This window comes from Ctenopharyngodon idella, chromosome 23 (genome assembly GCF_019924925.1).
Source record: "Ctenopharyngodon idella isolate HZGC_01 chromosome 23, HZGC01, whole genome shotgun sequence".
Taxonomy (NCBI): Eukaryota; Metazoa; Chordata; class Actinopteri; order Cypriniformes; family Xenocyprididae; genus Ctenopharyngodon; species Ctenopharyngodon idella.
This window is the reverse complement of record NC_067242.1, coordinates 16,181,848-16,208,026: the sequence shown is the minus strand read 5'-3', so window position 1 is coordinate 16,208,026 and position 26,179 is coordinate 16,181,848. Positions and strand designations below refer to the sequence as shown.

General features: G+C 35.2%; 1 protein-coding gene across 8 annotated transcripts in view; it reads right to left on the bottom strand.

The window, feature by feature from the left end:
• atp8a2 (ATPase phospholipid transporting 8A2) overlaps nt 1-26,179 on the bottom strand; it is a 65,874-nt gene that overhangs the window by 4,871 nt on the left and 34,824 nt on the right. For all 8 annotated transcript variants that reach the window (XM_051882021.1, XM_051882022.1, XM_051882023.1 and 5 more), the window contains 11 exons: nt 18,470-18,642; nt 14,285-14,468; nt 13,945-14,055; nt 11,108-11,182; nt 8,851-8,973; nt 8,276-8,354; nt 8,117-8,178; nt 5,629-5,685; nt 4,225-4,332; nt 1,408-1,496; nt 1,184-1,288 (listed from right to left, as the gene is read on the bottom strand). In XM_051882021.1, the coding sequence (XP_051737981.1) occupies nt 1,184-1,288; nt 1,408-1,496; nt 4,225-4,332; nt 5,629-5,685; nt 8,117-8,178; nt 8,276-8,354; nt 8,851-8,973; nt 11,108-11,182; nt 13,945-14,055; nt 14,285-14,468; nt 18,470-18,642 (1,166 nt within the window). The remainder of the gene's footprint in view (nt 1-1,183; nt 1,289-1,407; nt 1,497-4,224; nt 4,333-5,628; nt 5,686-8,116; nt 8,179-8,275; nt 8,355-8,850; nt 8,974-11,107; nt 11,183-13,944; nt 14,056-14,284; nt 14,469-18,469; nt 18,643-26,179) is intronic.

Below are 26,179 nucleotides of genomic sequence, written 5' to 3'. Positions count from 1 at the left end.
TGAGTCTGTGTTCTGACGTAGAACCTTGGAAGCGCTAAACAGCGTAGCAGAAAGACAGAATATATTGTTGAATAAAGTTGTTATTTTTGTTTTGTTTTTGTGCACAAAAAGTATTCTTGTCACTTCGTAACATTAAAGGATTAGTCCACTTTCAAATAAAAAATTTCCTGATAATTTACTCACCCCCCTGTCATCCAAGAAAGCTGTGGAATTATATATGTTTTAACCATTGACGCTCGTCTTGAACTAGCTCTCTACTTCTTCATTAGAATTCCGGCAGTGTAGACGCTGCTAAGTGTATTACTGCCCTCCACAGGTCAAAGTTTGAACTAAATTGTCATATACAATATGCTAGTGCAAGTATATAACAATTAGTTCAAACTTTGACCTGTGGAGGGCAGTAATACACTTAGCAGCGTCTACACTGCCGGAATTCTAATAGAGAAGAAGAGGAATAGAGCTAGTTCAAGACAAGTGTTTATGGTTAAAACATATATAATTTTTTATTTTTTTTTAGAAAATGACTGATCGTTTCGCTAGATAAGACCCTTATTCCTCGTCTGGTATCGTTTAAAGCCCTTTTAAGCTGCACTGAAACTGTAATTTTGACCTTCAACCATTTGGGGCAAATTGAAGTCCACTAGAAGGAAAATAATCCTGGAATGTTTTCATCAAAAACCTTAATTTCTTTTCGACTGAAGAAAAAAGAACATGGACATCTTGGATGACATGGGGGTGAGTAAATTATCAGGAAATTTTTATTTGAAAGTGTAGTAATCCTTTAAGGTTGAACCACTGTAGTCACGTTGACTATTTTAAAGATGTTTTTACTACTTTTCTGGACCTCGAATGACGGTAATTTCGTTGCCTTCTATGGGAGATAAAAAACCTCTCAGAATTTGTGCTCCGAAGATGAACGAAGGTCTTACAGGTGTGGAACGACATCAGGGTGAGTAATTAATGACAGAAATTTAAGATGTTCCATTGCAGTTGGTATGGTGCCATTGCAGGCAACTACCTATGTAGGTGGCGAGTCAGCTCACTAGGTTTTGAAAAAGATTATGATTTATGGAACAATTATGCATTTGCCTGCATTTATGTTAAAACATCTTGAAAATCAATTTACGCTTTTTTATCTGAGTTTATAGGTTGATTTATTTAAAAGCATATTTCAGGGACATACCTGCGGCCGCTGGCATCTCTGAGGACGGCTGCCCTTGGGTCCACAGCTCGAGCTTCCAGTTCCTGCACTTCCTCTAGCAAAGTCTTCCTCACTGTGCGTCGTCCTCTGAACGGTGACATACACACAAAGCGAAACGGTAAGAAACTGGCTAATAAATTGCCAAATTACATTGTATTTTCTCCATAAATACACTGATGTGTGCATGTGTGTTTTATGTTACTTACGCATTCCATGCCACATCTTTGAGTAAACATGCTGTTGGCACCAGTATCAGGCCCAGCCAGAAGCTCCAGCACTGCATTACCCTGCCAGCCTAAAAGAGAGATAAACAGATCATCAATTTGAAATCAATGCTCAGCAAACATTGCAACACCCAATCAATGCTGGATTTCTCTCTCCTTGCAACAGCTGTTGACTGACTGTGTCACCTTTGACCTGTTTGAGAGTTTAATTACCCATTTACCTACCGTTGCCATCTGCTGTTTGCTCTTCTTCCCCGCTGTCTGTTTAATGGCCCAAATTAGAAGTGTCTTTTTCCACCCTAATGAGCTACTTCTTACAACAATTTATAATGACTAATAATACTTAAACTCATTGCTCAAAACTGTCTGAAAAACACCCAAACACACAAAATATGTATTATATATATATATATATATATATATATATATGTATATATATAAATATATATATACACACACACACACACACACACAAAGCCAAATGTCCACTTGTTTTGTTGATGAATTTGTTTTTATTAACACAGATCGATTTAAAAATCTTTTGCTCTACCATATTTTCCTGAAGTAACCTTTAATGTTAATCCAACAGGCTGGAGAAACTTCACGGTGTGCAATCAAGTGATCCCACTTTTAAGGATCTTCCACAGCTGATATCCCAGACGGAATCTACTAGACTCCGAAAACCATTAGACGGCATCTCCTCGCGACAGCTGCGCATACACCCCCACACCAACCCTACCAAATTCTCAGACGAGCAGACGCACAAAAAATACACACACTGATATACAGAGCTGGAAAAACATGCATAATGTGTGCTCCCAGCTTGGCCTACATGGAGAGATGGAGAGATTAAGAAATGAACGGCTGGACAGAGAGGGGAAAGAAAAGTCAACGCTGCAGGGTAAAGAGTGAGGGATGTCCCATCTTTTTCTCTCCCTCCGAGAGCAGCTGCTGTGATACTTGAGCACATTCCTGATTTCTGACACAAATCGAATTAATAGGCAGGAGGGCTTCAGAGAGCTCCATCCCACCCCTGATTGCTCCACACTCCCACAGCACGCACACACTAGCTTTGTTCCAAAATCTAGCGATCCGCCTCCTTAGGTAGCATTTTAGGGCACCGTAGACACGCTTCCAATTATGCTGCTTCCAGAGATGTTGCAATCCCAGAAAGAATCGCAAAACTTTCGGGGAGAAAATTATTAATATATTACAATATATAATATATTTTAAACATTTTATTAATATATAACAAATATTTGTATTAAATGTAATTTATTTAATTTAATTTAATAAATGTAAAAAAAAAATTATTATTACATGGATTTTTCATACATTTTTAAGAGAAATACTTATTATAAATATAAATAATACAATACTAAAATGTGTTGATTAAAATTTTTTATTTAATTTTAATTAGGGCTGTCAAGCGATTAAAATTTTTAATCTAATTAATTACATGATGTGGCGATTAATTAATGTAATTAATCGCAAATGAATCGCACATCAAATTTGGCTGAGAAATTATCCCTAAAAGATCATTTAAAGTCATTATTGTGTAAAGCAACAAATAGACATTACAAAAAAGTAGCTTCAGAAAGAAATATTTTATTTGATTCAACAGAATTTATTACAGAATCTATGAGGTTGAGTGAATGATGACTGAATTTTCATTTTTGTGTGAACTATACATTTAATGTTTTATTTTTTAGTTAATTTGTTAATTAATAAAGAAATATTAAATTTTTTTTTAATTAAATTATACTCTGGCGGTAAATGTGTGTGGCGGTAAGTGTCTTAATGATTAAGTAATTGATTGATTGATTGATTGATTGATTGATTCATTCAATTCGTTCAAACAGCTAATTCATTCAGGTGTGAAGTAAATGGTTCTCTTCATGAATGTTCCATTGAATCATTTGTTCACTTGATTCGTTCACTTGTGCAATTCAGACAAAAATAACACTCGTGTGATATAGCTTAATCATATGATGTAAATATGAGACAAAAACTCAAACGGGGCATTTTTGCCCCCATATCTTAAATTTTAGGGTCATTCTAACACATTAGGCTTCATCATGTTGCCCTGCGAGTTGTTTCCCTGCATCATATTCATCATCAATCAACTGTATGAAATGTCAGATGACCTACGTGGGTCTGGGGGCGGGGCAAGTGCATTAAATGCATTAATAATTGAAAAAAGCATTAAAAGTGTTTTTTTTTTTTTACCATGATTAATTAATCAAAATATTTGTGAGTGCTGAATAAGCATATGCTTATTTGTGTTTTGTTAGCATAGTAAAAAGTTAACACCAATCTCCACTGAAATCAAACGAGTCGACTCTTCCATGCACTTTACACATGGGTTGTTATTTGTGTGAAATACAGAGTTCTCGCCTATGTGTTTCAAATTAATGTTCCATTTCAGTTAGGATGCAGCCTATGTAGGCAGAAGACAGTGAGCCGGCTCACTAGGTTATGGAACAGAGCTGCTTTGTGTATATATCCCTGTGGGGACAGGGGAGAAAACTTTTCAAGTGTATTCCTCACACACACACAGATGTCTGTAGTGTTGCACAAACCAGCCCACCCGCTTAAGTCAACACTTCCAGAGTAGGCCGTAAAAGCCTGGGGCTCGGGTGACCGTGTGGCAGGTGCAGGGAGACTGCGAAATGGGACGACGGGCCATAAATCTGATACGGAACACCCAGAGAGCAAATCATCCAGGCGCCGGTCTGCGGTCAGATACAGGAGGCGAGTAAAGAACAAACATGAGCAGGTGTGTGTATTTGCACTCACCTGGCCCAACATATCCGGTGCTATAGGAATGGTCGGCCAGATTGCAGAATAGACAGCAAAAAACAACATCCAGAGCACCATGCTGCCCCATACAGCCAGATGAGAAAACTAGAACAAGAGAAAAAAAACAGGTCATGGTCAGTTTCATACTGAATATAGACTTCTTCAACTGTAATGGACACTGTGTGAATTCCAAGGCCGCTCTACTTCATCACAAGATCTAGTGTGTGGACAGCTGAACAGACGGGGAGTGTCGACATCCCCTCAACACACAGCGAAAGAGAAATGTCCTGACATAGCAGCGATACATGTTCCCTTTCTATCTAAAGCACTTCCCAGAATATATATATATGACCTTCCTATAGATCCAGACACATAATGTCAAGTGCGAAGTGTTCTATAATGTGATCTCCTTTCAATTCAGAAATAACAAATGCTTTGTAATAAATTTAATGCATTAGATGGCACTTTCACACATTTTCATGGTATTTTTGTCTTGTTTTTTATTACAAATATCAAAAAAATTCTCAAATCAAGATACATTTACTTGAAAAGGAAAATTACTTTAATTGAGTTTATGCTTAAAACAAGGGGGGGAAATTGGTAAAGGGGTTAAGAAAAATAATCTTGCTCTCCCTTTGAATTAAGTTTTTTTTTTTTTTTTTTTTTTTTTTTTTTTTTACACAATTGACAGATTCTCTCTCTAGTTTTCAGCATAAACTCTCTTAATTCTTATACATTTTTCAGAAAACAAGAGTTAATATTGTATACTGTATATTAAAGGTAATTTTGCTTCTCAAGTAAATATATCTCGATTTAAGAATGTTTAGATATTTTACTGGAAACCAAGACAAAAATACTGAATAAGAAAATCATTTTTTGCAGTGTATAGAATCAGACACATGATATCAAGCACAAAGTGTTCTATAATGTGATCTCCTTTTACTCCAGATAGAACAAATTCTTTGTAATAAATTTGATGCATTAGACAGCACTTTCATAAGTGCTGCCAGAGACGCTCATTACTTTGAGCTCTGACGGCAGGCGGTGAAGTGTGTGTGTGTGTGTGTGTGTGTGTGTGCGTTCTTGTATATATGGTTTATGAGGACACAAATGTGTATAATAACATGGGTGTTACAACGTAAACATGGTAAATGGCTTAAAAAACATACTAAATGTTGTTTTTTTTTAAATTAAAAAAATGCAGACAGTTTCCTGTGATGGGTACGTTTAAAAGTAGGGGTAGTGTAGTGGGATAGAATATACAGTTTGTACAGTATAAAAACCATTACGTCTATGGAGAGTCCCTGTAAACCATATATACAAGTATGTGTGTGTGTGTGTGTGTGTGTGTGTGTGTGTGTGTGTGTGTGTGTTTGTGTTGGAGGATGGGGACTGATGTACCTTTGTCCATGCTGTGGTCTCCATACCAGCTTTCAGACATACAGTTACCACTACATACTGCACCAGGAAGAGAGAGAGAGAGAGAGAGAGAGAGAGAGAGAGAGAGAGAGAGAGAGAGAGCCATAAATAACAGTAATAATATGCACTCATCATCCTGGTAAAACATTCTGTACCAGCTTCAACACACAAAACCAGATGAGGGCTTTCACACAGGCATCGACTTACTATCGCCTCAAGTGACTTACTGTTTTAAAACACACAATTACACATTTAGCCCTTAAAGTAATACTCATACACACATACAGGCACACAGAAGCCTGCGAGGAACAGAAAAGAAATACCAGCACACAAAGACTTCACTCCCCATGGGACTCATTCATTACTGTTTTAATGGCTAGAGTCTAGTATCGCCTCCAATGTACTGTATTTAATAGTCTAGGTCACACACATACACACATGGCCTCATTTTTATAATGTTTGGCGAAATATTGTTCACGGAAACGAAATACTGTTTACTGATTGGCTAATGGGGAGGGAACATTAGTGACATCACACATTTACTGTACAGGCCAGTGTTGTTTTACATTTAGAGGCTGAAGAGTGGCATGAAGAGATGTTTTTTTTTTTTTTTTTTTTAACCAAGTTGGGTTTACAGTTGTGAAATAATACAACACATCTTAGCTTCAATATTTTGTGTCATGGAATGAAAATTCACCTTATTTCCTAAATGCATGTTATTAATCTTATTGTGAACTATTTATCTGTTAATTTTTTCACTTTTCATAATTCTTTATCAAAACTTCTCTCTGGTGATGTATGCAGGACTTCTCCAATCATTTACTCTGCTTAAACCCCACCCCTTTCTTTCAATCCACTACAAACTCGCATTCAGCTCCACCTCCATCCAATCAATAACCAATGGATTCAATCAAGTCCCCATCCTCCATTTTTTCTTTTTTTAATAATCCATTTCACTTGGACGTATGTCAAATATGGAAGATATGAAAGATCTGTTTCTACCTCCATTTCATCACAACTTTAAAGGGGACAAATTAAGAGACACAACTTCTCTGAGAGGGTTTTAGCGCATTGAAACTTATCTCTGAAAAATTGCAGTACAGCTATAATCTTTAAAAACAGCTTGTGTAATAAATCCATTGACTTTAAGGCAATTACTGGACTTCAAACCACCTGTCGTGAGCAATGTGAGGATTATGACAATTTAGTGCAATAAAAACCTATTTTTAAAATGCTGGTTGATGGTTTCACCTCAGAGAAGAAAGTACATGGATTGTATTTCATGTCGCGTTTTTTATTACTCTTGATTTCTCACAACTGTGCTTTTTCTGGGTGAGACGAAGTGAACTACTGAATTTTCGTTAAAGAATACATTAAATTTCGATTTGTTTTTTACCAAATACAATCGTATACCCCCAGAACACTTGGAATATACGACATGTGTAGCATCGGACCGTTCTGTGATACTTTTGTGCTTTTTTTTTTAAAAGCTTGATATTGGTCGCTATTCACTGCCTTTATATGGACGAGTGCGAGTGGGACATTTTTTTTTTTTTTTCTCCTTTTGTGGTCCAAAAAAGAAAGAAGGGCATTAGAACAACACCAGGGTGAGTAAATGATGACTTAATTTTCATTTTAGGGTGAACTATCCCTTTAAGACTGATTATTCAGGGATTTACAAAAGTTTTTGTCAGTTTTTTTCCAGCCTAACCCCTTTGACCTAAAATGTTAACTTGAAGTTCCCTTCTGAGACTTTAAGTTAATATTTCAATAATTTAACAACACATTTACATGTTCACAGTTCTGTGATGTGTTAATGTTTACATGGCACATGTAGGTAAACACATAAAATATTTTTCTATTGTTTATATATATATGTATGATTTAACTCTTTACTAGCTTTTCATTAACTCACAAACCTCAGTTTGAGGTTTTGAAAATATGTAGTTTTTCACATCCCTAGTTGAAATAAATGCAAAATAGAAATACTACATTTTTTAAAAAAAAATTTTACAAAAAAATAAAAATAAAATAAAATATTACTTTATTTAGTATGTAGTTAGGACCACAAAATCACATGTGTAGGAAACACTCATACAGAATATGAACTTTTAAAAGGACAGAAAAAACTAAATTAACCATTTCAAGCATTTTAAGTAATAAATTAGTTAAAAGACTGAAAAGCTAAAATGCAGAATTTCAGTCATAAATTGCCCACAGAAACCACTGGTGAGCGGCCTTGTCTGTTCTGATCAGTTTCCTCACAGAGTTCCTGTCGTTCTTGCTCTGAGTTGTGGGATTATTTCACAAGGACTTTTTTCAAGAATAGCCAGCGAAAAGAGACATTAAAAAGTTTACAGTGTAAACACTGGCGGCCAGCGAATGGAATAACAGCACTAGCAAGGAAATGATGTGTGACCTCTCATTGGCAGAGAGTTACGGAGAAGTAAATGCCACGCTGACAACTCACCGTGTAGACGATGTTCCCCACGAACAGGTAGTCGACACTGTTGCCGTTGTCAAAGGGAGTGTCTGAAGAAACAAATGGGGCGATGAAAGATACTTAGCAATTGACACACTCAAGCCGGAGTGGTCTACATGTGTGCTTGTGTGTGCTTGAGATAGTTACCGTGCTCCAGGACTTTGAGTGGAAACCAGAAGAGAATAATGGAGTGAATGAGAGCATTTATACAGTGACCCCAAAAGACCTGGGGAAAAAGAGAAAGAGGCAATGAAAGAGAGAGGAAGGGAGGGACAGAAATCAGGGGGAGAGTCAGTCAAGACAAACTAATGCCAAGATACACAAAGCCCACACAAACAGCTTCTCTGCAATTGCACAGCTAGTGAAATGTCCCCCAAATCACCCCTAAAACACACATACAAACACTGATCCTCAGCTATAAATGAATGACTGTCTTATTTCAGCCTCATGAATCTCATTATTATCTGGATGGCAGCAGAGCTTCTTCTTGCACTGCTGTTTATCTACAGGGAAATCACAAGTCAAACAACACGCTGATGTTGTGAACCACATCAGACCGTGATAATCAATTATAACACAGGATGTAGACAAGCGTGTTGATCATAATAACAGTCTAACACTCACTGCAGACTGATTTATGCGTCTCACAGTATTTGATGTGTCAGTATGAGTAATTTGTGACTAAAATTGTGCATTTGTACTGAACTCTTGGTCTACGGTACCTTAGTGTTAAAACCTTCTGCATTCTGTGTGATGCGGTAGAGCTGAGGGAATCGTAGCATGTTCTGCTGACTGCATGGCCGGTCAACTATCCCCAGCGTGAAAGGAGGGAGAGCAGTAAAGATCTGAAACATACATGAACATGATATATTATATACTCAGATCCAAAACCAACTGACTGGGAACACTGACTTGGAACGGTCTAATTGCAGTGGATTCCACTGGCATGTTGCTAAGCTAACTATGCTATACCATAATACTAAGCATAAAAATATTGGGTAAAACTCCATTTTTTTTATTAAAGTAAACTTTTTAAGTGTGGCTTTTGGTGTATTTGTAAAATATTTTGAGTACAATTTATTTTTTCAGTGACATCAGTGGTCGATCGTTAGGCGTTTTTCAATGACTGATGCTGATACCTAGAGAGCAGGTATATGTACACTACTGTTCAAAAATCTGGTGTCAGTAAGTTTTTTTTAAAAGAATTAATACTTTTATTTAAAGCTGCAGTCTGTAAGTTTTGCCTCTTTGTCGCCATCTCTGTTTGAAAACTGCAATTGCAGTTATTTGCGGAATTATCATCTTTATGTGGGTTGTGCATCGGCATGGCTCATCGCAGATGAATCTAATGTTTGCTGTCAGTCACCACATCGGTGTGGATACTATACTTCGAAATTACAGATTCTACATCTTGGAAGTACGACCAAAATAAGAATTTTCTCCGGAAAATGTCATCTGAACAATGCCACTTTTTTTCTGACGAACTGAGAAAAAAAAAGCATTACAATAAATCGCGCTGCCAATGGTGATTAAATCTAACGATCTCTTAGCTCGGATCACGTCAAACCGTGCAAATTATTATTATTTTTATACTTTGTTCTCAAATTGTTAATGTTAACAACATCAGCATTGCGTGACTATGTGAATTTAGTGAGTATTAGCTTTATCTGTAGATTTTAATTTCTGTAGCCTCTCTGCAGTACGAAGTCTTTTGCTTTTGACTACAGGTGAATCTCCAGTTGTCACTGGTGATTGTCATTTGGACCTTTCTGGATTACAATCCATCATCAAAATGATAAGTGTAATTATTCCAGCTGCTGTGAGAAAAGGCTATAAATGATTTGTCACCTGCAGCATCTTCACATGCCATATAGCCTACTAGCTGGGACTCCTTCTTTATGTAAACAGACGTGACATAATGACGCAAAGATGAACAGCTGCATGCTCGAATTTCCCACGGAAACCTACCAGTACCGATTTTATTATAAAACATTATTACAAGCTTACCGATGTGAATCAGGCTAAGGTAAGGAGAACACTGGCTGGTTATGTACTTGTTTAAAAAATGTGTTTTTTTGGATAATTTTTAACCAAAGAAAGTTACGGACTGCAGCTTTAACAAAGATGCATTAAATTGGTCAAAAGTAACAGTAAACATGTTTATAAATGTTACAAAAGAATTCTATTTCAAATGCATGCTGTTCTTTTAAACTGTCTATACATATTCTATTAATTTCTATTCAAGAGTCTTGAAAAAAGTATCAAGGTTTCCACAGAAATATTAAGCAACTGTTTTCAACATTGATAATAATAAGAAATGTTTCTTGAGCAGCAAATCAGCATATTAAAAAGATTTCTGAAGGATCATGTGACACTGAAGACTGGAGTAATGATGCTGAAAATTCAGCTTTGCATCACAGGAATAAATTACATTTTAAAATATATTAAAATAGAAAACAATTATTTTAAATTGTAATAATATTTCACAATATTGCTGTTTTTACTGTATTTTTGTCAAATAAATGCAGCCTTGATGAGCATAAGAGACTTCTTTTAAAAACATTAAAAAAATCTTATTGACACCAAACTTTTGAAAGACAGTGTATTTAATATATTTTAACAAATTAAATTAAATACTTACTACACATAATAGTTGCAAAGTTGCTGATAAATGAAAAAGGATCAAAGATGGTGATAGACCAATATATCAGCCTATTACTGACAATTACCTTGACCATGTTGGATCTGTCCAACATCTTGAATGAACTTTTTCACTAAATTTGCCGCAGTGCATTCTGGGATTGTCTTTTTTATGAATGAAACATTTGATGCTGCCAAAGCCCTGTTAGTAATGCACCTAAGATGCCTTAAAATGTTGTATTGGTAGGCAGCTCACTACCATGTTTTGAAACTTCTGAACATAAAAATGTTAAAGAAAAAAATATATAAAGAGATAGAGACAAAGACACACACACGTACCACATTGTACAGGCCAATGCACCACCGTTCAAACAAGATCTGTCCAGAGAAACCATTTACAAACGCAAACCAAAGCTGTGGAGAAAAAAAGGTGGAAGTTTGTTAAAAATACAGAAGTGAAGATAACCAATACTGTGATAAAGAGAGGACACAAACAAGATGAGTAACATGGAAAACCTCTAGCAAAGTGCTTTCGGACAACATCAAACTCAAGGCATAGGTCAGTTCATACAAACAAAAGCCTACACACACACACACACACTCATACACATGTACATTTGCTGTCCATCCCCCACAATGTCTCTGCTATGAAGACAAAGATAGTCTGTGAACTTTGACCTTTTAAGCTCTTCTTTGCTAGAAGCTAATCCTCAGTAAGACCCCCAAAATACCCCTCTCCCCCAAACACACGGACAGATGTGCACAGACAATCGCATTCCAAAAATATAGAGACATCTAAACATTTAACCTTTACCCAGATATTCCCGTAACACACACCCACCCACATCAGCACACAGTCTAACACACAGAGGCCGAGTCCTCAGGGGGCATGAGGGGGGCATGTTTCTGCACCTGCTGCCATTTTAGGGGGTGGCACAGCTGACAAATGCTCCACCGGACAGCATGGTGACCCTGTCAGTAAAGCTAACACTCTACCTAGCGCGCACACACACTTACACAGCTCTCGGATGACAGTGTATCTGGTATGCAGTTTTGAACTGGAAGGACCCAGGCACTATAGATAGGGGTCAGCGGCTCTTTGTCTGTGCCTGCGAGTGTGTGTGTGTGTGTGTGATGGAAAGCAGAGACTAGAGGGGGCATCTCATTTATCACTGTCAAACACTTCCATAAACAGCTGCAAGCAGTCTACTTAATGTACGCAAGGGTGTCTGTGTGAAAAAAAGCAAGCAAAGGGAGCGAAAAAAAGAGTGTAAGCATGTTTGTGGATAAGGGCTCATTTGATGACCGTCTTTAAAAAGTGATCTGAACTCACACCATGTAAGTATAACACATTCCAGGCAAAAACACATCCAAGGCAAAACTATGTTGTTTAAAGGAACAGTTTGCCCAAAAGATAAATTAACAATTTACTTGCCTTTATGTAATTCCAAACTGTATGACTTTCTTTCCAAAAATGCATAATGCAATTGTATTTTTAACATTGTCTTCTAAGTTCTATATAAAGGGTATCCACACAATTAATTTGAACAATTAATTTCTATTATTTTTTGATGCTACTTGTAGCTGTTTGTGATTACTGGATAAGGAACAAACATTTTTTTTTTTAAAAACTGCATGCCCAAAAAGCTATAAAACACACAACATCCAAAGGATGTTGAATATGTTTGAATATGTGCAACTATCTACAGGGTTCATAAAGACACTGTAAAATGAAATTCCAGGACTTTTCAAGCACTACTTTTTTGTTTTCAAGGAGTACAGAGATCTTACTCTTTTGAATTCTAAACAAGGTAAATAGATAAATAAAAGTACACTAATAAAACAAAATGGTACAAACAAAATGCAGCATGTGCAAAGTATGCGATGACTGAGGTAACTTTAAGTATAGGAACATTACAACTTTCAGTGCATAGAAGAGCAAAAAGAAAAAGGGCACAACTTCTTATACAATTCTTATCAAAAGATGTAATAACAGAAGAAAACAAAGGATTTCATTTGTAAAATGTAAAGCATTTCATTGTAAATAATCACAAAATAATTATATTGCAATCTAATGACTTGTTTGCACTAAAAATAGTTTCTTTTTTAAGGATTTATTTTTTTTTACTCAAATTACAGATATAGGGTAACCAAAATACAACTAATTTAATAACATATATTAAATACAAAGTTTATAATGGCTATTATTGTTCAATAAATAATATTTCATATTATAATGTTGTCGTACTTGGTATGAGAAATGGCCTTTATGTTAATGATGGAGATTTATCAACAACTTCAGTGCAGGTTACATAATTATGCCAGTAGGTGGCAGCAAGGACTGACTATAAGAGTGAGTCAGTAAACTTTTCATTAAAAAAATACTGATTCATTCTAGAACGAAGCAAGGTTGTAAACAAGGAAATTATTTTAACTTTGAACAAAACCTTATAAGGTGCAACAGACATGCAAAGCGGTTCTGGGGTGAAGCTGAATCTGATGTTTCACTTCAAAGATCAATCCATTGACCAGTGCTGTCAAAGTCATGATAAGCATCATGCAGAAGGTTTTTCAATGCTCCCATAAGCATTGAAAGGATACTATGACAAAGATATCGATATATTTCCTCATTCAAAATCATTTTTTTCCCCATGAATATATGATTGACCTGAAGAATTAAAGCTGTATCATATACTTGGAAATATATGAACAATATCAAGCTCGTAGCCATGCAAAATGGCTTTGTATCTATATCAGATGGGCTGCAGCGTTAATTTGCATTAAAAAAAAACAAAAAAAAAAAACGAATTAGTGTTTTTCCAAAAAAAATTAAACACTAATTTCATAAATATCGTCTTTCAATAATTCAAGCAAGAACTTCAGAAATATGGCTGTTTTCAAGGGTTTTACAGGCCTTAAATTTCAAAAAGTCAAATTCAAGCACTTTAAGTACGAACCCTGTATCTAGACAGTTCTGTTCATTCCTCACACAAAGCATGAAACGCATTGTATTAAAAAGAGCAGCATGAATCATTCACATGACCTTTTTTGTTTCAAAGAATAAAAAAAAAAAATGGTTTGGGAACATAATGACATATGATAACAGAATTTTCATGTTTGAATGAACTACCCCTTTAAAAGTCTCACACACACTTGATATCAATTAATGTACGCACCTCTATGATGTACAGAACCACATTCTTATAGAAACAGTACAGGATACATTTGGTGACCCGGTTGTAACTCCAAGCCCCGTGAACCAGTAAAAGCTTCTCCAGGTATGAGAACTAAAGAGAAAGAGGTTGAGAGAAGAATTAGTTTGCCCGCAGGAACACATGTGAACCATTACTGCAGGATCAGCTACCCGGATACAACAGCGCTGTGGGCAGAAGACTGCTGTGTGTTTTGTGTTGTGGTAGTGTAATTATGGTTTTAAGGATGAGATGTGTGTGTGTGTGTGTGTGTATGTGTGACCGAGTCACAGAATAATGAATTACATGAATGTGTGTGTCAGACCTGAGCTATAGAGTAGTCAGATGAGTTGGTGGCCTGCATGCCCTCATTCCCGCTTATGCCCACTCCCACGTGTGCCGTCTGTATCATGCCCACATCGTTGGCTCCGTCTCCGATAGCTAGCGTGATGGCCTTCACGTGCTTCTTCACCATGTCCACAATCTCTGACTTCTGCAGCGGAGACACCCTGAAAGAAAAATATGACAAAAGTTAGTCATTCAAGTTACATATCAGGAAACAAACACTATACAACTTCACCATTTACTTAAATATGTTTTATAATGTGCATCAATAGGCAATGTCATGAAGTTGATGATGCCATCAGACAGGAACAGAGAAGTGTGAAGTGACCAAGAGATCAGGTGTCATGAACAATTTAGACATTTGAGCTTCCGTTGACCATATGTAAACTTTATTCTTGTTTATCTATTGGGAAAACCTTGTTAAAGCCATAATTATATTTAGTATCCCATTAATTGACAACTATATAAACAATCACCGCACTATCTAGATAGTCAGCTTGCTGACAATTCTGGAATTTTAGTCAAATACAGGCTATTTCACTGTGCATTAAACATAAAATACACTTCAAATGATCATTAATATATGTAAATATGCACTACTTTAATCAAAAACTATAGAATAACACAAGACGCGTCACTCGTATTGTTTTGAATGGGAGAATGTGCAACGCGCAATATGGCTGAATAAGTCCCGCCTTCTAAACAAGAGCCAATCGCCGAATGGTAAAGTCATCGCATTACTGCAGCGGCCGTTTGAAGCTCCGGTTCCTATAGAAACAGTCAGGCGCGCATCTCCGAGACACGCATTTAGGACTGTGCATGCGCATTCGCTTGATCCATCCTGAAAAATACAGTTTTTTGTCATGATTCGAACGATTAGAAAAAATTTTTATGAGACAGTTGTTGTTAGATTTCATTGGTGATTTTAAATATGAAATTTAATCGAAAGCTTGGCAAACAGCTTTGGAGAATTTGATGTTTCCCCATTCAAAGAGATAGGAGCTGCACTTGAATGACTGAAAGGCATTTCAAAGATGGTCGCCGAGTGAAATGACTTGTCTTAAAGGGACTTTGACTTTAATGACAAGACAAGGAGATGTAGCTGTTGTTGGAAAAATTAATAAAGAATACCAGTCACAGCAGCAATCATTCTCTACTCAGACATGTTTGAAGTTAATGATATGCCCAACTCGGGAACTTCCCAGTGGTAAATACGACTTCAGAGGGCGTTCATGTCCAGTTTTTAACTAGGAAACTCATATTTACAATAATTCTGTGAAGGAAGCATTAGCATACTGAACCAATAACCAATTAGCCTTGGGGTCCTAGGCAGACTGTTCCTAATTAGCTAGTTATTGCCATAACTACACACTCTGGAACCAAAAAAAAGAATCTTTCCTTATTGACAGCCATTCAACTTTAGTTGTATATTCTGATGAAATATTTATGCCAATGTAATAGTAGTACCATGTTTTTTTTTCCAAAATAACTTGTTTTTTTTGGACATTTACCAAGGTATTTTGAAGTAAATCTGTTATGGAACACAGTACCAAAACATCATGCTATTAAAAAAAAAAAAAAAACATAGTATCACAGTAGTACTTTTTGTTAAGCCAGAAGACATGTAATCATGAAACTATTTTGAGCTCTTCTCTTTCTGCGAAATCTCCCAACGGAAGGTGTTGGATGCGATTCGGATTTCCAAGGAAAATTAATGATCATTGACACACATTTACATTTATTCATTTACCAGCTGTTACACAAAAATCGAGAAGTGCTACAGCACTAATACTTAATCAAAAGGAGACTGTAATATTAGAAGTGCTGCAATACAAAGTTTCAAAGTTGGCCAGAAAACTATGAGCTAGTATAGACACGTATAATCTCCCTAATATCGTGGGTATGGTATACTCATAAAAATCGAAAATCGAAAAGCCAAATCCTCCCCAAAGCACTTTCTCTTGTCATTATGTTGATCGATTCTACCCTTTTTCCACTATAACTCTATACCTCACACAATCACAGTGAGCCGGGGGGAGATCGGGGGGCAGTAGGCAGATGAAAGGCAGGCTAATGTTCTTCATGGTGGAATTGAGCAGAAAATAAGAAGGTTAAAGCAGCTCTTTAAACAAACAGAGTGTGAACTCAGGAAACCGTGCATGAAACACACACAGACACAGATGCAACACACACACACACACATTTGTGCTCCTCTCTGCTAGTTGTCTGTGGATGTGTGCAGTTCGGGACAGTGTGGGGGGTGCTGGAAGGGTTGGTTCAGTCGGTTTGTAGGGCCTTAGAGACCACAGTCCGGATATGGGCTTCATGCAACAGCAAGTCAATTACTCCCTCTCACAGATGGAAACACACTTTATTATCGAATCAGAACTGTCTGAAACTTACAGCACACTTATTTATATTCAGATTATGTTCAGATAAACATTTACAGTATTCAACAATGTGATGTGAATGACTGCATTGTCTACCTGTGTGTGAGAGTATGTGTGAGTGTATAATGACAGTAAGTGAGTCATTAGTTTGACATTTGCACAGAGCTCAGTATATTACATTACCTCTGCACAGTCTCTCTGTTCTGGGAGCCAAGCGCTTATTTTCACCAGTTATTTAGTCACCCAGGGCAAGACACAACCTTTTACTTAAAGACGCACACACATGCACTGCCACACACAGTACACACACAAGCACGGCTGTTCAGTGCTAATGCCTGAATGAATACCCATAATAAATGAAAAACCCCAGAGAAGATCTCTTTAATATCTTAAATGTTTCTCCTAGACAATATGGAGAGCAAACTGAGACTCATGCTTATGATGTTCTTATTTTCTAAATCTAGAGTTTCAATAAAGATGAAGTCTCAGGGGCTGTTTACACGACACCGTTTTGGTGGCATGAAAATGCAAAGTTTTGAAATCGGGTTTCAAAGTGCAAGTTTTTGAAAACAATACTGTTAACGACTCTGTGTAAACCACAAAAACAAGAATTTGTTAAAACGGTGACATCATGTGCATGTGTATTACATGTTCGGTCTATAGGCACGTTGTGTTTCTATACAAAGTGACATCAACTACAGGCATGGCATAATACAGCGTTTTTAGTCGTTTTCACTGATCCTTGCAAACAAGGATCATTTTGACAACATTGTCGCCTGTACGTGAAAAAAATAAAGGAAAAACTTTTTTGTTTTTAGTACATCGTTGTTGTGTGAACATACCCTTAAACTGTGCTCAGATTAGCCAAGATAGTAAAGTCTGCTTTAATTATCGATTTCAATTTGAACTCAAACATTTCTCATCAAAATCTTCCAAATTATCTGAGCTATACCATTTAAATCTAATGTTATATTTTTTATTCACATTAACTCTGCAGTCTTCCTGTATGTCAACCAGGGATATACTGTAAAAATATATATATATATATATATATATATATATATAAATATTTTATTATTCTTTATATATTTTTATATATTATATACAATATACAATTTTATATATATATATATATATATATATATATATACACATATATATACACACACACATACATACACACACACACACACACACATATAAACACACTGTATATTGTATATAATATATCAAAATAAAGAATATTAAATACTAATATATTTTTATATTGCAAGCCTTAAGAGATATTAAAAAATATATTAAATATTGTGTATAGTACTGTAAAAATATGTAAAAAAAAAAAAAATTGCTGTACTGTATATACATATAATTATAAAATACACTGAATACTATATATAATATATACAGAATATTAAATACTATATTATATTTTTATATTATACAAAAAATAATAATAAATAAATAATACATTATAAAAACAGTATATTGCATATAACATATACTGTAAAAAATATGTAAAGAATAATTACTGTAAATATAATACTGAAATACATCACAGTTATCATGACCGAGGTGCCGCCATAAAATTGCCTCTGCTGATTCATCCCTAGTGTCAATAATTTGTTCCTATTTTTCTCTAAAAATACTGCATTAATACTTCCAAACCGAAGTGCAACATCTGAGCAATGACTTCTGGGTTTATCATTAGCTTGTTTATTAAGGCAGTGATGTTGATACATTTGTGGGGATGTTTATGTGTGTTTTTGTGTATATACCTGCAGCATATGACAGCCTTGCAAGACAGCGCAAGGTCGAGGAAGGCCTGACGCACTTCAAAAGAGAGGGCGTATTTGAGTGTCTGTCCGTCTATGATGAGCGCCAACTCATTCTCCTTCCTCAGAGAGTCACCCAACGAGGAGCAATGAGCTGTTAGTGTGGCCCTGGTAGCCTGGGGAGCGAGAAAGGGAGAAAATTTATAACCACACATACTAAAAACCCATAAATACATTACAATACGTTCATATTTGTCATTTTTTACAGTTTAATTTCTATACCATGTCTATAGCTATATAAAAGCATTTCAATCCCTTCCTGAGAAACATGCCAGCACACATTTATTTCTCTAACACTACACTTCTCACGCACACACATGGATCACACACACATATCAGAGCAAGAGCGTAATGCCAAAGGAAGTTGAAGGGGATGTTTTAAGTGGTGTCATTGGGGCTGTTAGCGCTACAATCTCTCTTGCACACACACACACCTGTTACACATCATCCTGTCACCCGAGACACTCTAAGCCCTTAAAGGACTCGAAAGCATGAACTGTTGGCCAACAGGAACTTTATATGGGAGGAGAGAGAGAGTTAGAAATATGATAAAGGATGGAGGAAGGGAAGAAAGAAAAGGAAAGTTTGTCAAGTTTTTGTCAAGAACTTTGATGTTAGCTAGTTAGTATTTTATAAAAACAACAGATGTCTATTGGTATGTCCACATTTAGATAAGTATACAAATGTGTGAGACGAAAAGACATGGAGAGATAAAAAGTGAAGGTAAAATCTATGCGTGCGTGTTTATTGAATTGTGGTTACAGGCGGTTTTTGATGGAGATCTTGATAATGGGGACAGAATCACTAATAGAGAAAACAAACATCCTTCATTCTGTAACGAGAACCATGTGGACGACACAGCACGCAACAAGGCACGGCGCTGGCGGCCACACACGCATACACACACAAACATACATGAACGCAGCTGTTGAAGTCTCTGTCAGCGCTACGACAGCCTGGTGTAACACAGAGGATGAATTCACTCCATACTGCCGACTCCAATCAATATTTACTGAAACGATTGACTTGCTCCAAAACTTAGCGAGCTGCCTACATAAGTCGTAATTTAAGGCAATATATCTGTGCTTTAGACACAAAGACTGTTCTAAAAGGTAGGAAACCTAATTATGTTACCTTCTAAGATAGTTTTGTAGCTACATTTTACCACAGCATTCTTATTTTATAAAAAGGCAATCCCAGAATGCACTGTGCTGCCCTTGTGATAAAAGAAGTGAGCTTAATTGTGGTGTACCTCCAAGTATATTCTTAAAAACTGTACTTTCAGGTAATACAATATTAATGAAGTAAAAGGAAACTTAAGTGTACTCAACTTTCATGACTGTTTCTTAACACTTCAATAGTTTTATAAAGTGCACTTTGTCATAACGTCAAATTAACATCATTGTTTTTAATAATCTTGTTTTAAAGTACACTTATTTTTATGTGTTAACTAACAAATTAAAGCACATTGATTATAATTTTAAACTGTAGTGTGTTATTCGATATTACATTTTAATGTTAATATATTTTAAATGTTCTAAATCAATTCAAATGTATAATTGCAACTAAATTTAAATACATGGCATACAAGTATAACAAATGACATTAAAGTTTATTAAATTACCATGAATGCTTGACAGTACATTCGACAAACCGTATTTCAAAGACAATCGAAGTAATTATGAAATTGCATGTGAAGTCCTAAAAAGCACTCTTATTTCAAATGATCACATTTAATCTAAATGTATCTAAACTTTCATATATACACATATATACACACACACACATTTTCATTTAATTGTAAATAACATGCATTTAAAGGGTTAGTTCACCCAAAAATGAAGCTTCGAAGCTTTACAAATCTTTTGTTTTGAATCAGTGGTTCGGAGCGCGTATCAAACTGCCAAAGTCATGTCATTTCAGTAAACAAGGCTTCGTTACATCATAAGTGTTTCAAAACATTTCGAAATTTCAATGGCTCACGTGACTTTGGCAGTTTGATACGCGCTCTGAACCACTGATTCGAAACAAAAGATTTGTAAAGCTTCGAAGCTTCATGTAAGAAGTGTTTTTGGAATCGCCGATCACTAGATATTGTTGAAGTTATTTGTTTTTTTGGCGCACAAAAAGTATTCTCATCGCTTCATAACTTTAAGGCTGAACCACTGTAGTCACATGAACTGTTTTAAATACATCTTTAGTAGCTTTCTGGGCATTTGAAAGTGTTAATTATCTTGCTGTCAATTCAGGCCTCACTGAGCCATCGGATTTTATCAAAAATATCTTCATTTGTGTTCCAAAGAAGAACGGAGGTCTTAAGAGTGTGGAATGCCATAAGGGTGAGTAATTAATAACAGAATTTTCATTTTTGGGTGAACTAACCCTTTAAGTGTTCAGAAACAATATATTCAGTTCGCACTTAAGTATAAAGATAAGTATATCTTTCAAAGTACAATATTTCCATAAGTACTATTTTTAAAAGTATGCTTCAGTGTACATCTTTATCACAAGAGTGAGCTCAGTGCAAAAAAAATAATCATGTAAGATTTCATTCAACACTAAAAATAATATTTTATTTAATATTTGTCTGTATTTGTATGCTTATGATGATTATTGAATCGTTAACTTAGCAACATGCTAACATCAATCTATTTAAATTAATCGCAAGTTGAGTCTCATGTGCAGATATGTGGTGCGCTATTTATGTTTCTGTCTATGTAGAGCATTCCAAGGTGGTTAGGATGTTCCCTTAGAAGGCAGCTGTCTATGTAGGCAGCAGGAAGCGAAGCAGCTCGATAGGTTTTGGAGCAAAGTTTATAGCGGAGCTGAGATCAACCATCAAGATTCCTGAGTAACTAGAGCTCATCTCCTCTCCTCAGCTCAACCCGAACATGTTTTGCCTTTGTGTGTTTATCTTTTCATTCAGGAATTCCTGTTTGCTTTCACCTTTCCCAGGAAAACATGAGGGAAAGAAAAACAGAAACGTAATGAAAGAATTAAGACTGATTATGGATCAACTGAGTGCTGAAAGTCAAAGCATTTGTGCGTTTGTGTCTTAATGTGTAAACGGTGGCCTAAGAAAACTGCTACTGGTAATTCATTACTGACTAAATCTCCCAGTTAACTCAGTTTATTATTAAAGACAGCTCTCTCTTTTCCACTCTCTCCATTAGACACTCACGGCTGGTTTGAATAAGTATTAACTTCAGACAGGATGTGTCAATGTGTCTCTCACCAGGGTGTGAGTTTATAAATCTTTATCTGTGACTAACAGGACTGTTTGCACGTCTTATTTATTTAACAATTAAATGACCACATTAATGACCTTCTAAATGTTTGTGTATGAGCGGGTGCGTGAGTTTGTGTGCGTTAGAGCAATTAGCTTTGCGCTGGAGTAAACATACTAATATTCCAACACAGAGGTGCTAATAAGCCTGAAGAACGTGCCAGTCAAACCTCTCACTATCACGGCTGCCAGCGTCGTGTCCATGGGAACCGCCAACAGTCACTAAATCTTAATCCTCGGGCAAACCACACACTGAACACAGAATTCACCCTGCATTAATGCAAACTCAAGCCATAGTTTCACTGAAAATAACCTTGCCAATACTTCAGGACAGGGGTTCCCAACCAGTGGGCCGGGGCTGATTTAAAATGATTTACAATAAAACAAAACGAGCATTAAAATATGCCAAAACAACTACAAATCAAGATGTTTCTTATTTTAATTCACTCCTTCAATAAAAGCTTTCTGTTCTTAAAGAACCAGGATTCCCATGGTCTTGAAAAACCTGGGTATATACAGTAGCCTAATTTTAAAAGGTTGATTTACATGCGCGGAAAAGTCATGTAAATCTCCAAAAAATTCCAAAAAGGCATTAACTTATTAAACTCCATAGGCATTTTATAAATCTTTATACATACAAATACAAAAGGAATACCCTCCAAAATATTTTATCAGGTAGAAATTGTGAGTCAAAAATATTTGTAAAAATCGTTATCCTTAATCATTTCAATTCCAATTCACAAATGACCTTTGAATATTATTGTGGACAATGGGAGGCTTTGGAGTCAAAAAGGTTGAGAACCACTGCTTTAGGAAAATAAATAAATGATGCAAGACTACTACTGTATGTATAAATAAATAAACAAATAAAATGGTAAAACTTTACAATAAGGTTGTTAATGTTAATTAATTTTTAATTTATAATACTACTGTTCAATATTCATTTATAATACATTAATGTTAATCTTTAAAACAAAATATACTACAATAAAAAAATACATTAGTATATGTGTAAAGTTCATTGTTAATTTGTCATACCTTATGCACATAGGTGTAGCTTGACATTTGAGCTGGGGGGGGCAAACTCGCCTTTGGAAAATTAATAGAAATGACCATTCTTTCTAAAGAAATATAAAGTAAACTTGTGGTAATACATAAGTATTTCTCCAAATGTCACAAATAAACAGCAGGAGGTGTGACTGAATATGTGTGTTCGTGTCGTAATTTTATTCTAAATAAAATAAACTTTTGATTTATTTTATTTTTTATTTCTTTCTTTTGATTTATATTTTATTATTTTAGTTTGATTCAGTGTTGGTTATGGTTTTAACAAAAAATAAAACTAATTTAAAAAATTCCATTAGATAAAATAAAATGATATAACCAGGTAGTTATGATAACCTATGAATTTTAGATGGGAAAAAAAAAAAACCTATAATGAAAACTATAGAATTATTGCCTTTAAAACTAACTGAAATAAAAATAAAAATGCACCAAGTAAAGTTTTCATATTTTTAATTTTCGTTTCATTTTCCCACCGACACTCCAGAAAATGTTATATCAGGGGTGGCAGTATGAACTCTTTTTTGTGCTTTTTATCATTCAGATTTAGCACCACATCAAGATGGTGTTCTGCGTCAAGCCACTGCTGATTCTGCAAAACATAGAGCTTCTAATATAATTCATCTGTTTTATAAATTGTTAATTTGTATTCATGTTTCAACAAATTATTATTTTTTTTATTCATTAGCTATATTTGAAACTTGCAACACTAAAAAATGCTGGGTTATTTCAACCTAAATTTGGGTCAAATATGGACAAACCCAAGCACTGGGTTGAAAATTTCTAAGCAAACAAGATTGGGGGAGGGATTAGTAAGTTTAAATGGATTTATTTACAAAATAACGTTTTAATATGTAAAAGAATACTTTAATATGTAAATCTATTTTGGGGTTTAGAATATAATTTATTTAAAAAAAATCTTTAATAACATCTTTTAGCTGATTATTAAAAAATACAATGTGTAATAGTAAAACAATAAAAATATCAAACTTTATTCTAGTTTTACATACAAAAAATGTCTAAATATTATTCATCATATTTAATGAAAGATTAGATCATTACTTAAAATATCTGGTAAATAAATAAATAAATAAAATGCAAGACCAGTACTAGTGTCTCCTAAATTATTTGGTGATGAGTTCAGGTGGTGATAAGATTTAAGTGAAATCTGTTTGACAGGATGGAATGAGTGGACAGACACTATTGGACAACTGCTGGTCATGCAATGTCACTGTTATTCTTTAATTTCTATCAAGACCTCTTGATATGAACTCTTGAGACACTCAAGAGAAAACTTGTGTTTTACCCATTAAAGACTCATTTAGACTCCAGACTTCCCCTATTTTGGATGTGCTGTACATTTTTCTATGTCATTCCCTGACAGATATCAGAAGTGAATGTATTTCATGATCCAAGCTAAATGTTATTTTCTGTATGTCTTTGTGCTGGGAACTGAATAGAGTACATGTTCTCACAAACACACATACATTTATAGAAAACACTACTGTACAAGCACTCACACACACACTGGAGCTTTGTTGTGTTCTCAGGTTCCTGCGAAAGGGATCTTATCACATTTATATTTAGAATAGAAAGAAAGGCCCCTTTGGTGTTACATATCACAGATCACATTCTCCATTCATAGAGAAATCTCTCTCTCTCTCTCTCTCTCACACACACACACACACACACGCACACAAGTGAGTGAGACATAAAGGCCAACTGCTGTGGCATATGACAGGTCACCTTATCTGTTCAATGGCAGTGTAGCATGGCAGTTGTGTCATAAACAGCATAAGGCAGAGAGGCCTCTCTCTCTCTCTCTCTCTCTCTCTCTCACACACACACACACACACACACACACACACACACACACACACTTTTATAAAAGCAATAACGTTCGAAAGGCTTTGTTATAATCTGAATTAATCATGACTAAAGGTTGCTGTTGCTGTAATGGCATTTTTTAATTTAAAATACCCTCAGAAATTTCAAGTAATGTTCTACCCTTTCAATAAATATGATGTATAATAAATAATCAAATTATATTCACAATATAACAATTTTAATGAGCTTAAAGGAACACTAAAAAGTTCATCTCTTGCCATACAAGTTCAAAGTGACCACATGAAGCTCTAAAAAGGACGAAAAAAAAAAAAAACCCATCACAGGGTTTTCGACTTAAATATAGCAAATATAGTTGAGTCAGATGTTTTTGGAGTCACTATGATCTGTCATTGTATAGCAATATCTGCATGAGCCTTCAAAATGTCTACTTTTGTGTTTGACAGACAAAATAACCTCACACTGTAAACCCTAATGCTTAAAATACTTAATTGGTTTGAGTAGGACAAACTTAAATTGAACAAATTAATTCAGTTAAATGAATTGCTGTGAGTATTTAGAACTTACTTTTTCTTTTGAGTTCACAGCACTGACATATTTCAAGTGAACTGAACTTTTTCGTTGTTTTGAGTTGTATGAACTCATTTCTTTTAATTTTGACTAACTTAAGTTTAACTGAAACTGGACTGGGATTTCTATTTCCCAGCATGCTTTGCCCATGGCACCAGAAAGGGAGAGTAAATGCTAAAATTAAGTGTTATATAATCTTTTTTGTGCAAGATTAACGGTAAGGGAGATTTAGTAGTGATTAATGTTTTGTTATGCTAATTTAGAAGAGTTTTTGTTAATGTGGGTTTTTGGAGAGTTACCATCATAGTGACAAGTAGCATATGCGGCTTGTTATGACAGCAGGTAAGTTACACGTTTTAAGTTGCTGTACTCATTCAGTAAGTGCTATACCATGTTATTGTTAACATGTTAGCAAATTAGCAAGTTAGCATTTTTTGAATTTTCTTAGGGTTTATGGTGAAGTAAATAACTCATTTGATTTGCAAGAACTCAAAATAAAAAAGTTAATAAACTAAATATTTTATGTTATTTGCTATCAAAATGTATGAGTTAGCTAACTCAGTACTTCAAGTTAGGAGCAATTAACATGCATGAGTACTACAAACTCAAAACTTGATAGTTCTTACTTAAAATTGGGAACATCATAACTCAAAAAATTTGATGTAACTGATTACCTCAAATTTTTTGAGTTAGCCCAACTTATTTGAGTTTACAGTGCATAAAAGTATGGAAATAAACAATTTCTTAAAAGTAAGAAAATACTAACAGAATTTTCATTTTAGAGTGAACTATCACTTTAAAGGATTAGTTCACTTCAGAATTAAAATTTCCTGATATTTTACTCACCCTCATGTCATCCAAGATGTTTATGTCTTTCTTTCTTCAGTTGA